This window comes from Cyphellophora europaea (assembly GCF_000365145.1).
Source record: "Cyphellophora europaea CBS 101466 unplaced genomic scaffold supercont1.1, whole genome shotgun sequence".
Lineage (NCBI taxonomy): Eukaryota > Fungi > Ascomycota > Eurotiomycetes > Chaetothyriales > Cyphellophoraceae > Cyphellophora > Cyphellophora europaea.
In genome coordinates, this window is record NW_008481797.1 from 1,554,148 (window position 1) to 1,570,592 (window position 16,445).

Genomic DNA, 16,445 nt, shown 5'->3' on the forward strand with positions numbered 1-16,445 from the left:
AAACTATTTTGGCTCTTTTCACCCTGTTGTAATCTTGAAGCGCACACTTATGAGACGCACACACGGTTAATAGCTATACAAAGTCAGGAGTGGGAGAGAACTTCTGCACTGGCGCGCCATCTATTCCAACTCTTTCTTAGGGCTAGCTATGTATATACGATGGTCCCATAGGGAGAGGAGAAGGCAGAGAAGTAGCTGAAGGAGTGTTACTAACGCTTCTAGTGTAAATCCTGTCTCTTACTGACAGTGGCCAGTGAGGGCGTGTGCACCCGAGGCGGAAAATGGAACGCAGTATCACTTTAGTCCTCGCCCTTGATGTATTAGGTACTGGATGACACTACTTGCGCCGTATAGATACAGCGGGGAAAATCATTTCTCTCTAGTGATAACGCTAGCTGAGCAGAGGCCTTACCTCCCGATGGAATGCATTGGTCTAGCTTTCTTTGGCCCAATGAACGGGCATCTGTCCTGTTTTGGTCACTTGGCAGCAACTATGTCTCCCACAATCATTTACTTCCATTGATTATCTTTTCAGTAAAGCAATTATTGAGGTTGTTGGGGGCCTTCTTCCTGCTCGAGGATAATCTTCTGATGCAGTTTTTGTGGTCTTCCAAACGCTCATGGCGCTAAAATGACCTAGAGGCATATGCCTGAGTACGCCCTTCGGCTACGACTTTGGAGCACCGCCTCTCGTAGTGCATTTACCGGGGAGTGAACAGCATGCTACTAGGACGTTCTTTTGCGGCATCTTCTTAGGGTTGATCCCTCCTTCGAAAGACCTAGTACATCCTCCTGGCACATCACTGCGAATTGTGTATGCACTACCTAGTACTCTTGGTTCTTTTGGCTACCACTCAACTTGCCGGTTAAGGTGTTCTTCAATTGAATGCACGCTCAGGCGTGGTACAGATATAAGGAAGAACTTATCGCGAGCTCCCACTCCTAAGTATGTATTTGATCGCTGGCACCTCGGGCGATGAGAACTTACATGTGATCGCGCGATTGCTCGATCCAGGAAATCGGCAGCCGTAGTCAGCTCTTGTTGTTTTTGGTGTAATGCATGTCTGATGGCCCCAATGCGATGACTCGAGTCAAGGGTACTACTGTAGCCAGGAAACTCGGACTTGACAACTTACAACATTTTAGCACAGGATCAATTTAGCCTAAACCTAGTTATAACTTCACCCTGACTTGGGCTTTACCCTAACCTACCTTTGCGCCTATTTGGAGCTGACTCTCTTTTGTAGAGGCGGATAGGAGCTCTGAGACCACCTGATATTCAATATTAGTATCATTGTATATCTTGTAAAGATCGTTGTGTCTAAGGAGCACGCATTTTCCGCTCGCACACGCACACATCATCCGCACACAGTACTACTCTACCAAGGTTTGCACCAGAATTCAAGCACACCCTAGCCCTAGGTAACACCTCAGGCGGTCTGAATAAAACTGATGAAGGATATCATCATGCCTTTCTATGAAGGACCACACCGGGATTACGCCAGGTGCACACTAGGTGCACACCACTGCTCTGGATCACTGGTACTGCTTCGTAGCAGTTGAGCTAAACCGTCCTGTCCCGGAACCATGCTGGACCCAGCGACTACAATGTAATTTCAAACCATTAGGTAGGTATGAACTTGGAACTCTTTAGTATTCCATGGAATTTTATTGATATATCATTTGTATGGACTATTTCACAAGCATTATACTGATGACTTATTGTGGTATATTACTAGATTTAGTAGAGATCTTTAGCAAGTTGAAAAGTCAGGCTGTTTGGAGTAGGTAGGTCCAGAGCAGTCTAATGCAAATCCAGGGCAAGTTAAGGGTCATCTACACATAGTATTAGGCTATCTATCCATGATGAACCTGAGTAAGACTGCTGGGTACGTAACAGATTGGTTTTCAAGTGATCCCTTGTAACAGGCAAGATAGGTGGTGTTCAAGGGGAGGTGGGCTCCCAAATACAGCGGCTCGCTGGGAAGGTGATGTATCAGAGAGTGCTAGGAGATGGCGTCTTAAGTATGGGTAGAGTGGAAATGTGTAGCGCGCTAGTGTAGAAATTTCTACTAAGCCTGACATAAGGGTGACTAGTAAGTGCGTGTGCGTGCGAAAAGTGCGTGCTCTGAAACATCACGAGAAGTACTGAGCGTACGGTAGAAATCGACCGTTTACAGCCTGTCTAGAATGAACGCATAAGACAGTAGTAACTCAAGTCTGAAATCGTATAGACCTACTCGGAAATGTTGCAAAACATGTAACTCTAGTGATGATAGTAGAGCGTATTCAAGTAGACGTGTGAACTACCATCTACTCTTGAGTAGTATTTAGTACCTAGGTCTTGTGAGTGCAATATTAGCACCATGTATTAGCACCGCTCCCAAAAAAGGGTATCTGGATACTCTCTTGGCGAATCATACTACCTAGGTACAGGGTAGCAGGTTTCTACTTATAATACTCTTATGAGTATGCCCAGAGCACTCGTCACTCTTTGAATGCGGCCCAGATAAATTAAGTAGTAAGAGAGAACCTCTACATGCCCTTTTGAGGTATCTCAAGACCTTAATTGTTACTTTTGGTCACACTTTCGATACCTACTACTTCATCGTACCATTAGACGCAGCATATATGTGTAACACACACATATTCCCACAAGAATGTCCTAGATAGTAGTAATGATGGTGTGTGAAAACGTCGCAGAAGATCATTATACCACATCCTTGATTGCCCAACTTAGTTAGTACTAGCTAGCATTGAGCAGTATTAAGTAGGCACCTAGTGTTATATTGATTGCTGTGGCATCACGGGAGGCTACATAAGTGTTGTGTCTCTAGAGCACACTCACTAGCCACGATGACATCAAGCTTGGCATAATTCAATAGGTATAGATACACTATCATTTCTGACTTTATCTACACAGTAGTAGCTATGCCAAGTTGTCTCGATCCACGGTTTTGAAAGAGTGCTCTAGGACAATGCTAAAGTGAGTAGCTCAAGAGGATACTCGAAAACCCCCTCGAGTGTGCTAAAGAAGTCTATCCAAGAGGGTACACCCACTAGAGAGTAATGTAGTAGGAGGGAAGCAGCCCGAGAGTGTACATTAGGTATGAGGACCTGAAGGTTGCTCGGAATCATAAGGAGTACATATAGGGGGACTCTCACAAGGATGAGACTCAGTGCATCTTCGGTAATAAATATCTAGCGTAGCTGGACAGTTCGTATGTACTTGGAGTGCGTACTCTGGACCCGCAACGCTACGAGAGCTGCCAAGCTCTCTAGGCGATGCCGTTTCCTGCGACACATAGTGCAGTAGCTTTACGAGACCCCTAATTTGCGTTTACTCTAGCTACGCAAGGGCGATCGAGCATGGTATTGATACGACATCACTTTAGTGCTGGCGTGGGGCAAGGGTCCTGGAAACCTCACGATTGCTTTGCCCATCCCGCCACAAGGTCGCGCAGAGTCTCGTTGCTACCAACATTGCCGGGAAATACCACATACGCTGGGCAGATTAGTAGGAATAAAGCGCAAGGATATATGTGATACGTACGAATGCCAGCCCATTTCGAGCTGGACTCATGACATCTCCATAATGGCACTCCTGAGGCAGCTTGCCCAGCGATCTCGGCCCTGCGCATCCTCAGACTCTTGCTCGCCGCATCAGAAGACGTGATGCCACCCTATCGCATGATTAGCATCTGTTCCATCTTTAGTGCATGCTCCGCACCTTTGCAATAACGTATCTTGGCCTCTGCTCAAGCAGTTCCATAAAGTCCACCAGGGATTGAGCGACTGTGCTTCCTATCTTCAAGCTTGAGACTTCATCTTCGGCGGTTATGAGCTTCCTGCTTGTCATTATCAAAACGTCCTCGCCCTGTACAATCATCTTATCCGCTTCAGCCGCTGCTGATCTCACGGTCTGGCGCGTGTTGTCGGGATCAGCCAGTAGTTGCTCAACATCGATTGTGATTGTCCGCAAGCAATCACCTCGACCTTGCACTAGCGACTCAAGCTGCGCTGTAGTTTTCGGCACGTAAGAGCCAGCCACGATCAAACCACCCGGAGCAGAAGCTGTCGTATCCATCTGCAAATCTTTAGGCCCTAAAGGTGGGATTTGCTCAATGCCCAGTCGTGTCGAGACAAAGGCAGCACCGGTTCGGTAGATGTATCTTCGTCCCTCTTGTTGTGCTTGTAAAAGACCGAGGACGAACACCTCCATGTCCTCATCGACCACAGAATTGACGATGATGACCTTCTTCTGCAGGTCAAGTAGCTGTTTCTTGACCGCAGAAGGCCCACCAGTTCTGATATCATTCAAGCTGATCGAGCCCACATCGCCCTCAGTAATCCTTCCTGTCGACTTTTCTGCGACGTATTTTGCAAGATCGGAGTTCTTGTAACCGAAGGTGGCGTCCTTCGCAAACGGCGTCTGGGCTGCTGGTACTAACTTGTCTTCCTCCGCGACGTAGTGAACGTTGTCTATGGTGAGACGACCCCCTTGTCTGAAGAATGGAGCCAATATCCAGCCATTAGCCTTACCGACCACTTCTTCGGCGACCTCTGGCTCGTCAGGAAAGTGTCCTCGAAGGGTTGAGTCACCCCTCATGACGAATTCGAACTCCTTGCCTACAGTAGATGCAGCATCTTTGACGGCGAGGCATATTTCCTTGACGAGATTCCTTGCTTCGAGCGTTGGCAATGCGCGCGAGTTGGTCAGGATGAAGAAACCACTATTGGTGGATTTGAGTTCGTCGACAAGAGTTTGCTTATCCCAGACGGTCAGGACATTGATGCCATGACAAGTTTGAGTTCCGGTCGGATCATCATCAAGTACGACGAGTATCGGTAGCTTGCCCTGACTTTGTAGCTTGGCGACCTCATCTGATGAACCGGTATTTTTTGACGGGGGAGGGAGTCCAGCAAGGGTTTCCTCGCGCGGTAGAATACTGCAAGGCTCCATGAGTTAATTCACCCAAGAAGAGGCAATCATAGCTTCATGTATTTCTGTTGACACGGACGTCGCCGTGTTCTCCGGCAGCGTCATGTGGGGACAAACGGCAACTCGACCGGTATTGCGATGGTGCGAAGGGATACTCCAGAAATTATACTGTGCCCCGCATGACAACCTCGGTGTTCGGGGGTTGCCCGTCCCCGCCGTCGCGGGGTTTAGCCGAGCCGGGACTCCCACCGTTGATGCCGATACAGGTTGTCTTGCAAGATGAACGACTAACTAGAGGACCCCATGGTTTGCAGGCAGTACAAGCTACCTGTGACGTATCGTGACACTCAGATCCATCGGATATTAGGTAATCCAGTCGCGAAACAGGATACTGACTTGAGACGGCCACGCTTGCATCTTGCATGAGTACGCCGTGCTGACCAGCGACCGATGTCAGGTGCAGGACTTGATAAACTGATCAAAACTCTAAACATACCGCATTGTTACCTCTTCAAAAGCAAATTCGATAGCTGGCAGCGATATGAAGGTCCACTTACTGACAAGCCTTCACCAGGTCTAGCACCAAGGTAAGGCTGATCTCCAATACGAGGTATTCTTGGACGAGATATGGCTTTACTGGAAGACAGAGTCGCACCTGAATCAGTATCGATAAGTCACACCTCCACACCAGGCCAGAGGTAAGGCGTATTAATTACATTGCGGAAATGACGGCGGCGTTTCCTGACTCGCGGCATCGGTTTGGGGCCAATCTCTTACAGAATGTTCGCTTCGAAACAAGCTTCAGTACGAGCTTTTAATAGAAACAACCCAGACGAATCTGCTGCGAAGTCGAAGAATGAACACGTGTACCCCCAACCTGCCGTGGTACATGCCGCACAGCCGTCTGAGGTCTCTGGACCAGGTGTCCATGACGATACCTAGAAGCTGCTGACGTCGAGTGCGCGCACGAAGAGAAGACGAAGCGGCGAGGCAGAGTGGAGATGAAAACTTCGCCAAGACCTGCGGGCGCATCTCCCCGTGTTCAGGTTGTAGCAAGACTCTCAAGCTGTCTCGGTGATCTTCTCCCAGATTTTCTGACGTTGGGCAAGCCTTAATGCTCGGGACTGTTAGTGCCAGCAACCCCCGATTCTTTGTCTGCCATTGCATGGCGGGGGTGGTGGCTGGTCGGAAAGCGAGCTATCCCACGGTGAGGCGCACCGCCAAGGTCCTGCATCCATCAATGTCTAGGATTCAGATTTAGCATAGCCTTAGGGCAATCCAGATGCCCAAGAGCTCCTTTGCTATCCCTGCTGCTGCTCATTTAAGCGGTAAGTGCGACTATTACGGCCTGTGGGAGCTCTCCAGATTACGACAGTCCGCAGACATGATTCAACACAGTCTTCTTATCGTCGGTCTTTCGTGAAGACCACTCTCATGGTCTTACGTCGGTTCAGCCTTACTACAGTAACCACGCACAAGATCCGCACTCCCTTCTTATCTAAGTCCGAAGCGGTTGCCCCAGCCGTCCTATTTGACAATCCTTTGTCCTCACGCCTTTCAGCTAAGATCTGGAGGCGACTTCTGCAGATCGTCTCTAGCAGTCTACATCTGGATCGCAAGAACTGTCATGTTCCGTAGTCGCCTTGACGACAGTGCCAGACACCAAGCTGTGAGTACGTCGAACTATGGCGGCTTTGAATCATCTGGCGCCGTTCAACCGTATCTATGGACGAGGTGGTCGTGACTACCAAAATGTTCCGCTAGGTGATGTCAATGCCGACCAAGACAGTAGGCATCCATCAGCGGCCGGACTTGGATTTTTCAATATCGACTACGAACATTCCACCCGGAGACCTGTGTCGCCGCGATCACCAGAGAGCGCTCGCCACTTCAGTCAAAGTACAACACAACAGAACACCCCAGGTCTAAGTGCTGGCTTCCCGTCACCCGACTGGGTTTCATCACACAGAACTTCTTACAATGGTACGCAAGGGTCGCAATACAGTCTACTGAGTCCGGATCGCCACCAACATGTCGACTGTCCTACCTCTGGAGATATCCTCGTCAAGCCTTGGTCGGGCATCACCATATTCGTGCTCTTCCTCTCAGTCTATACCTTCTGCTTCAGCGGAGTTTTTCTGGGCATCGCGCTTGCCAAACCAAGATGGGGTCGACGCATCGGCGCTGACGGCCTGTCATATTCTACAGCTACCTTGCTGAGTGCACTGTTCTCCAAGACGGTGGAGCTGTCCTTCGTGGCAGTTCTGGTCGCAACAATTGGTCAAATTCTCAGCCGTCGAGCGATTGCCAAGAAACCAATAAATCGAACGGGCATCAGCATCGCAGAAATGACCATGCGCTCCTGGATTCTGCAGCCGGGTCTCATTTTTACTCACGGTAGTGCTCTCAAGTATGCTGGCCCCACATTGATAGGTGCTTTGGTCCTGGTAGCAACGTTTGCCGCCACATTTTATACCACCGCTGCCGAGGCATTGACCTCGCCGAAGCTGAAATTCGGCCCTTGGGAAAAGAGAGTCATGTATGGCATGGTCGACACGGTATTTGCCAATGCTACATTCTTGACTGAGGCCTGTGAGACCCCAATTCAGGGTGATGCGGATGCAGGGGGGACTTGCCTACAGATTGACTACGCAGGCCAGGCATATCACAACTTCCAGTCCTATCTGGCCAATTGGACCGCAGCGAGGGACGCAGGCGACAGCGACAGCAGAGTGGAAATTCATTCAAGACCCAAGCCCGTCTCTTTGGTCTGGGACAACACCACATGTGTTGGCCAATGGATAACTCCAAGTGGTGAGAACGTTACCAATGATTCGGCTAATGGACGTCTCGTGCAGAACGTCACCGTTGCCATGCCACACGCCAACCTCATTCGTGCAGCGCGACATCCCGACAACAAGATTGCACAGCCAGAGGAGCTGGCCGGTCAAGGGGAGTATTATGTCATTGGATCTATCCCAGCTCCTGCGATCAATGTTCTTTGCGTCGGCATGTCCACTGAAGAGGTCGAGCCCCTTATATACGATCCGTATGAGCCCCAAGCTTCAACGTTGTGCCCCCACTGACATTCGCAGAAACAACACCGTCCCTCATTCTGCTAGCTCAACAGTGGTGGACGACATCTTCGGCTTCGGTGACTTCTTCAACGATGGAGCAGCCCCGGCTCCACTTTTCCCGCATTTGCCTATTGTATACAATACCGTCAACAACAACTCTCTTGAATGGGGTCCTGCAGCAGTCTATCTACTGGGCACTCCGCCTGACGATCTCAACACTTCGGATCATATCTTGTGTTCTATAAAGGTGATGCAGTATCCGCACTGTACGACAAAGTATCACGCAGCCGAATCCGGCGGAGAGCTTACCGTTCATTGCGACGATGATCCGGAGAACACTCGACCGTATTCTGAAACGATTCGCGATGCACCTTCCGGCATCTGGGATTCCAACTGGGAGGACATCGGCTCCGAATGGCTGAAAGCCAACGCACTCAGCCACGGAATATCTGACGGCAATGCATCGATTGCGAGGATAATCACGCAGATGACCCCACGCCACAATGGAGATCAAACAGTGCTAAATCCAGATCTGCCTTCTATCGGGGAAGCCTTGGCTGTACTGGCTGGTTCCACCGCCATAATGTCATCTTTCCACGCACCTTTCAATCATACTGACCGCCCGGCAGGACCTCCCTCGCAAGAGACCTTTCCTGCATCTGTCAGATATAAGGATTACGCTTCTGGCGGCAGTGAAGATTGGCAGGGCATATTTTACGTTATTCTTTTCGTTGTTTTCTTGATCAACCTATTTGCCTTGGTCTACTTGTTCATACATCTGTGCACAGATGGTCAGGTGACAGACTACACGGAGCCGCAAAACCTCTTCGCGCTAGCTGTGATGAGCCCGCCATCTCAGAGCTTGTCCGGTAGCTGTGGAGCTGGACCGACAGGGACGGCATACGGAAAGCGATGGCGTGTGGACATGCAGAGTAGTGGGATGAGTCACACCGCCCAACATCCTCATTTCTACATGAGGTGCACCGAAGACGTGAGAGATGAGGGAGAAGGCACCGGAACCGACTACATGCAGACGAGCACGAACGTTCGGCGACACTGGAAACGAAAGAGTCGAGTGAAGAGCATGCATGATATGGATGGTAACTCAGGAGCGATGAGCCCTGCGATCGAGCAATATCGCAGGCTTGCTGGGTAATGAGCCAAACGATGGTATGCTTATATATATAGTATTTTCACGACCTCTGCGATTGAATGATACCCGGTATAATTACCCGCGGCGATGCTCTGAGCCCACCGCCAATGATCGACAGAAACACGTGATGTACGTTGACATCCGTTCTCGACCTCGTGTCGGCAGGCTTGTTCAAATGAGAGCATTATATGCAGCTTTAACCGAGTAATCGATGGTTGCAGCAAAAAAAATGTTGGACGGAACTCTGAAGTGCCGGACTTGAGAGGGTTTGATAATGTCGACGGGGAAAAGAAACGCTTTCAGGGCCTGCCTGTTTCTTGGAGTCGAGGCAGGAAAGTAACAGGACTTGCAGCATGTCACACTCTATGCTCCAAACGTGTCCGAGACTCCGGCTTCGAATGAAGGGGGTTTCTTGGCAATCGCCAGAGCTCCTCCTTAGCCCCTATGATCGTTGGATCCGGCTGGCGGAGGACAGATGAGAGGGCGGGGCGAGGCCCCTGCCAAGTGGGATATGGAGCCCTTGGCAGCTGGGCGACCTGGGCGGCCCAAAACAACACCCGTTGCTCTTGTGTGCTGCTTCACACTACAACCATGCAATCTGCTGGAAAATGACCAAGAAGAACTTCCAAAACTGCTGGCAATGTCACAGTGTAAGTTAATAGTATGGCTCGCCTCGCATGATACGCCTGGTTGATGGGATCGCAAGCCGGAACCGAGCTGCACAAGACTTGTCTTGGTATTCCTTGAAGTCTTGAGTGTCGAAATTGACCCCTCCAAGACTTGACGTGTGGTCGTGCTGCGCCCCGTTCCCTGATGAGGTTGGTTCTCTCCATAAGATCCGCCGCTGAGCATGTTGGCCCGGAGCGGTTGCAAGTCTTTCCCATAGCCTCTCGTTTCGCGTGCAGCAAGCGTCCACGATCCTTCCTACCTTCCTCACGTACGACCTAATACTACACACACTCGTTAATCTTGACGCTCTCTGATACATCATATTCACTTCTTCGCTCCATACTCTCAGAAGAGCCGATTTCGACCCAGAAAGCGCCGGACGCCAGAATCGATCTCCCACAGCTCTGTACTTCACCATGTGGAAGTCTGCACTACTTCTTGCGCCAGTGGCGCTCGCTATAGACATCTCTTTTGACTCCGCAGACTCAATACGGGAAGGCGCCGCTACCATCGCCCAAGATATGATGAGTTTCTACAAAGGTCACGATCCCGGTGAGACGGTCGGCATATTACCCGGAGGCTTGGAGTGCAATCCAGAAATCCCAGGCGTGTACTGCTGGTGGCAAGCAGGTGCTATGTGGGGCGGACTGATTAACTACTGGCAATATACTGGTGATGACACCTACAACCAATTCGTGATCGAGTCAATACAAGCACAGAGAGGCCCAGATATGAATTTCAACCCGCCGAATCAATCCAGGAGTATGGGTATTGACGACCAGGCTTTCTGGGCTTTCACTGCTCTGGATGCCGCCGAAGCCAACTTTCCAGAGTCAGAAGTTGAAGGCGATCCGTCATATCTATCCCTGGCGCAAGGGCTGTTCAACTTCCAGACCAACCACTGGGATTCAAGAACTTGTGGTGGAGGCTTCCGGTGGCAAGTAATTCCAGTGAACAGTGGCTACCATCTCAAAAAGTGAGTTCTTAGCCTTTCCGTCACCTGTTTTTGGCGCTCTCGACCAGATGTTGACTGTCTACAGTATGATTTCGAACGGTGGCAACTTTCAAGTTGCCGCACGGCTAGCGTATATCACGGGCAACGAGACCTACGCAGACTGGGCAACCATGGTTTGGGACTGGATGGCCGACAGTCTGATGTTTGACCGGACCGACGATGAACTTCTCTATATCTGGGACAACGTCAACGCCGAGAAGGATTGCGGTGATCCAGTTAGATTTATCTGGAGCTACAACTATGGTGTGCTGCTGGCTGGCGCTGCGTACATGTATAATCACACCGAAGACGCTGCATGGAAAGAAAGAGTCGACGAGCTTCTTGCGAGTACCATGATACTTTACTTCCCAGAAGACAAGGGAGGCAATACCATGGTGGAGTATCTATGTGAGGAGCAGCAGCTGTGCAACCAGGACCAAAAGAGCTTCAAAGCATATCTCACCCGATGGTTGGCAGTAACGGCGCTGCTGGTGCCCGACACCTGGGACACGATCTATCCCAAGCTGATGTCCAGTGCCGCTGGTGCCGCTGGACAGTGCACTGGTGGAACATCGGGCACTATGTGCAGTCAGATGTGGTACACCAACGTCCATACAGGACAATCTGGCGTTGGCGAACAGGTAAGCAGGTTTCAGACCGCATGAGATTCTGCTGACATGACCACAGATGAGTGCACTCGCAGCAGTTGGAGCCTCCATGTTACAACGTAGTATGGCGCCTCTCACCAAAGACTCGGGAGCTCAGTCGGAAAGCAACCCTACCACTGGCCTGACTGACAACAGTGTCAAGGAGTTCAGGGACATCACAGATGGAGACAGGGCTGGCGCCGCCATCCTCACCATCCTCGTGTGTGTCTTAATGGTGGGTGCTATGGGATGGATCGTGCTTGAATAGACACTTCTGATGAACAAATGCAATTTTGACAACAATTCCCATTCTGGAAGATCGGAACCACGATCACATAGGGTTTGCTGCTTGTACAGGCTGCGGCGTACCTTACGCACCGGCGAGACCAGTCGCCAATGCTTTAATGGTTACTGCCGCTTTGTTCCGGAGGAGGTACCGCTGTTTGGGGGCTTCTGAGTGTTTTCTGGCTGAGCCGCAGGCTTCAGCCGCGAACTTATGCGGGGTCATCCCCTACACTAGTGGCAGAGGCGCAACTTTCGAGTCTGGATTTGCATGTGGACCGCTGACGTAGGCCTGATCTGCAGGGCCCAGGCCACGGATTTCCAAATCCCGCGGACGGGTCCTGCGTATGATAAGGTACCACAGCCCGACTCTACGCTCCGTGTGTACATTGTCCCACTGCGCCATATCGGCCCTCTGGCACTGCAGATAGGAGTCTGATTGTGTCTATTCGACCAAGGCGACGACGCGTCACGCAATCAGGTGCGCAAGCCTAACATGACCTCGGAGCGAATAAGGGAAAGAGAAGTTCATCGGTGCACGCAAACCGCCCTGTCGGTTGCATCTATCTGCTAATCTCGTGGAACAGATACTACCATACATGGCTTGAGTCATCATCTGGTTTCAATTACGGTGAAGACACATCCTCCACACGCCATCTTGCTGATGGATCGCCCCTCCGACCCTCCCACGACAAGACTCTCATCGCCTTTGCACAATTAGGATGTATGCGATTAAATGCAAAGAGGGGGATAGTCACTCTGATCGATAATGCGCACCAATATATCCTAGCTGAGGCCACACAATCTCTGTCCCTCCGGTCCGAACTACCAGTAGATGACGAAGATGACAAGCTACGGTTCGGGAATGCCTCACTTCCACGTTCTCAGGGGATCTCTGCTGCGGCTCTGGAACCTCCTCAATACACGGCCGTCAACGAAACCCAACAGCATACTGGTCAAGCTCTTGTAATTAACGACCTCACAAGAGACGATCGCTACAAAGACCATGCCACTGCTGGTCAAGGCGTGACGTTCTATTCTGGTGTGCCTATCAGATGCAAAGCAGGATATCACATTGGCGTCTACACCATAACAGACGATAAACCGCGGGGCGGTCTGAAGCCGTCAGAACTCATCTTCATGCAAGACATGGCAGAGATTGTTATGTGTCACCTAGAGTTAGTATACGCCGATGCAGCCGGACACCGTGGTGAACAGCTGGTTACAGGCCTCGGTCGGTTTTTGGAAGGCAAGACTTCTATGCGCGATGTGGACGAACCGAAAAGCAAGACTAAGGTGCGGCATTCGACCCATGACGCAGACATATCTAGCACGGCTTCCACTGAGAAAGTCACTGGGCTGTTCAAAGGCATGTCGATAACAAATGCCGATCCGAATCTGTTGAGAGATGTGCAGGCCTCTGCGAACCAGGTAACGCCGCAGAAAAGCTCCGATGATATCGAGCGAGACGACGTTTCCGGAAGCGATCCGAGTCGAGCATATGATCAGCCTACTAGCCATCGCAAAAGTGATGCGCCATCTAAGCAGAACAGCACAAACTCGAAGTCGGATCTACAAAGTGTTGGCAACACGCCCAAACATATCAAACCTGCCAAACCTACCAAGTTGCAAAAAGTGTTTGGTCGTGCTGCCAGCATCCTCAGAGGATGCACTGCTGCTGATGGTGTCATATTCTACGATGCAAGCTCGACTAGCGTCAGCAACCCGCGTGGCAATTCTGAACGGAACAAGGGGAATCATCACTCCGATGAAAATGCTACCACAAGTGACGACTATGACACGTCCGTGGCTCCCGACTACAGCAGTGCATTGACGGATTCAGAAAGTGTTGATCGCGATCCTCAAATGTTGACCTCGAACGAAAATAGCTGTGAAATGCTGGGGTACGCTTTGGATATGTCGGCCGCATCGACAGCCAATGCGCCTACTATTGAATCCCTCGCGCTGTCAAAACGGGGTTTGGCACGTTTCATAAAACGATATCCGCGAGGCAAAGTTTTCTATTTCACGGAAACGGGCGATATCTCCGCCAGTGAGAGTCAGGCTGGAGGATGCACTATGAAAAGAGGCGATCTTTCCTCGGCTGTTGAGGAAATTGTTGGTCGTGCATCTGGTGTCACCGAAGAGGCTGTCGCATCCGAGCTCATTCGCACGATGCCCGGCGCCAGGAGCATCATCTGGCTTCCACTTTGGGATTTCAACAAACGCCGATGGTGTGCGGGCACATTTTTATGGTCGCGAAGAGCCGAGCGCCTGCTGGCCATTCAAGACGATCTTACTTACCTCAAAACATTCGGGAATAGTATCATGATGAATGTTTCCCGCCTTGATGCTCAGTCAGCAGATGAGGCCAAGTCAACCTTTATTGCTAGTATTTCACATGAGCTTCGCTCACCGTTACATGGTATATTAGGGAGCACGGAATTTCTGCAGGAGACGGCATTGGACGGCTTTCAATCGTCCATGACACATGCAGTGGAAACTTGTGCCAAGACTCTTCTCGATACCGTTGAGCATGTTCTGGACTATTCTAAAATCAATCAGATGTCAAACAGGCTACCGAGGAAGAGGAGGCAGCTAAGTTCGAAGGGAGCTGATCATGAGTCGAGCAAATCGAGCATTTTCAGGTCAAGCCTCGAACGTGATGTCAATCTAGCCGATCTTTTCGAAGAAGCTGTGGAGGCTGTCTATGCGGGACAGACCTTTCGAAGCCCAGCCGCACGGCACCTGGAAGAAATTGCTGATGCATTCACCCACAGCCCCGGCGCTTCCACCGGTGAGATACGATCAAATGTCGAAGAAGGATCCAATAAGTTTGCTGGTGCTGTACGTGTGATTCTGGAGTTGCGGAAATGCGACAACTGGTGGGTACGAACGCAGCCGGGCGCGATCAGAAGAATCGTGATGAATATCCTCGGTAATTCGCTCAAATATACAGACACCGGCATTATCTTAGTTTCCATGACCTCAGACATGACCCAACCATACAATGCGACTCATAACGCGGTTTGCATCAAGGTCAAAGATACTGGGCAGGGGATGTCTGCCGACTTTCTGCGACATCATGCCTTCACTCCTTTCAGTCAGGAGTCTTACCTTTCTGCTGGGACGGGGCTCGGGCTCAGCATCGTGCACCAAATTGTGGATTCCTTGAGCGGCCGGATTGAGGTAGCCAGCGAAAAGGGGGTTGGTACCGAGATCAAGATCTTCCTTAATATCCCGAGTGTCCCACCCCCTGCACCATCGGAAGACGTCAGCGACATCCTCACCACTGTAAGTCAACAGACGCCAGGCTTGTGTTTGTGCATATTGGATCCCAACCTCGACGAAGCTGAATCCTTGAACGTCGATGAAGCCGACAAGACGGTGGAGTCAGCACTGCGCAATGTGGCGGAAGACTGGCTTGGAATGCGTACTCGAAAATCGAAATCAATGGAAAACACGACCGCGGATTTCTTTGTCTACGCAGAGCCGCCCCCAATATCATATCTGCTGCGTCAGCACGGACACCCAGCAACGGCAAAGGAAGTGCCTTTAATCATCATGGCAACCAACGCATTTGAAAGTGCTTCACTGGCTGCCAATGGCATCAACCACCTGACCGACGTCGGACGTATCATGGAGATCATCTCACAACCATGTGGCCCACACAAGCTTGCAAGAGCTCTGTATCGATGTCTTCAAAGAGTCAGATCGTTTGAGAAGTCTCCTGTGGAGGGTTCGGATACTGAGCCTATTCACCCGAATGTGGTGGACAGCCCCAGCAATATCTTGCAACAAGAAGATTCTTCTTCAATTGAGATCAGCAGCCAAACAAATGGCCCCCACAAGCCAACTTACCGACCAAAATCGAGAGACACAGCCACCGCCAGCGGCACTCTGCCCAGCAAAGCGCTGAGCCATCCCAGCAACGACCAGCATCCAAGTACCTTGGGCTCTCAAGGTGTCGGATCACAGAAGAGCTTCTCTGCAGACGAGGACTTTCCAACCGTTCTCCTCGTTGAGGACAATGACGTCAACCTCAGCCTTCTAGTTGCCTTTATGAAGAAATCGAAGCTGTCTTATGTGACCGCGAAAGATGGCTTGCAAGCGACTCAGGCATTTGAAAAGTTCGTGGCTGGTGACGGCAAAGCTAATCACCTAAAGTATATTGTGATGGACATCAGCATGCCTATCATGGACGGGATTGAAGCGACTCGAATCATCCGCAGGCAGGAGAAGTTGTCAAATGTCTCAGAAGGCGTTGTGATAATTGCTCTGACGGGTCTAGGAGCTGAGAGCACTCGCCAGGCAATGTTCGATGCTGGGGCAGACTATTATCTTACAAAGCCAGTGAAGTTTAAAGAGCTTATGGAGTTCTTCCACTCTCGCTAGTTGGGCTCTACCTTCTTGGTTTTAGCGCAGACTATTATCTTAAAAAGCCAGTGAAGTTTAGAGAGCTTATGGAGTCCTTCCACTCTCTCTAGTTGGGCTCTACCTTGTTGGATTTAGCAAAGTGATCTGCTCTGCAGTCGTCCCCTGCTGACTGTTATCCATTCCTGCTGTGCCTCGACCGGCTGCGTTCATGGCTGATCACCTGAGACCGGCCCGAGCGCGACAGCCCGTCCGATACTGCAATCGTATGGTTTTGAAGCCTTCAGCGAGGCAAAGGGCTGCGAGA

At 50.6% G+C, this 16,445-nt stretch overlaps 4 protein-coding genes across 4 annotated transcripts; 3 read left to right on the forward strand and 1 right to left on the reverse strand.

Moving 5' to 3' along the window:
* Nucleotides 1–3,425: 3,425 nt before the first annotated feature.
* Nucleotides 3,426–4,963, reverse strand: HMPREF1541_00571 (uncharacterized protein; the record flags this gene model as incomplete). The annotated part of the gene is made up of 3 exons (XM_008712877.1): nucleotides 3,426–3,505; nucleotides 3,554–3,683; nucleotides 3,731–4,963. The coding sequence occupies 3 exons, from the start codon at nucleotides 4,961–4,963 to the stop codon at nucleotides 3,426–3,428; spliced, it is 1,443 nt and encodes a 480-aa protein (XP_008711099.1).
* A 1,664-nt stretch (nucleotides 4,964–6,627) lies between these two features.
* HMPREF1541_00572 (uncharacterized protein) lies at nucleotides 6,628–9,175 on the forward strand (the record flags this gene model as incomplete). Its single annotated transcript, XM_008712878.1, has 2 exons — nucleotides 6,628–7,991; nucleotides 8,038–9,175. 2 exons carry the CDS (start codon nucleotides 6,628–6,630, stop codon nucleotides 9,173–9,175), a joined length of 2,502 nt encoding a protein of 833 aa, XP_008711100.1.
* A 1,082-nt stretch (nucleotides 9,176–10,257) lies between these two features.
* On the forward strand, nucleotides 10,258–11,750 carry HMPREF1541_00573 (uncharacterized protein; the record flags this gene model as incomplete). The annotated part of the gene is made up of 3 exons (XM_008712879.1): nucleotides 10,258–10,817; nucleotides 10,882–11,476; nucleotides 11,523–11,750. The coding sequence occupies 3 exons, from the start codon at nucleotides 10,258–10,260 to the stop codon at nucleotides 11,748–11,750; spliced, it is 1,383 nt and encodes a 460-aa protein (XP_008711101.1).
* A 740-nt stretch (nucleotides 11,751–12,490) lies between these two features.
* HMPREF1541_00574 (uncharacterized protein) lies at nucleotides 12,491–16,159 on the forward strand (the record flags this gene model as incomplete). Its single annotated transcript, XM_008712880.1, has 1 exon — nucleotides 12,491–16,159. The coding sequence occupies one exon, from the start codon at nucleotides 12,491–12,493 to the stop codon at nucleotides 16,157–16,159; it is 3,669 nt and encodes a 1,222-aa protein (XP_008711102.1).
* Nucleotides 16,160–16,445: the final 286 nt, after the last annotated feature.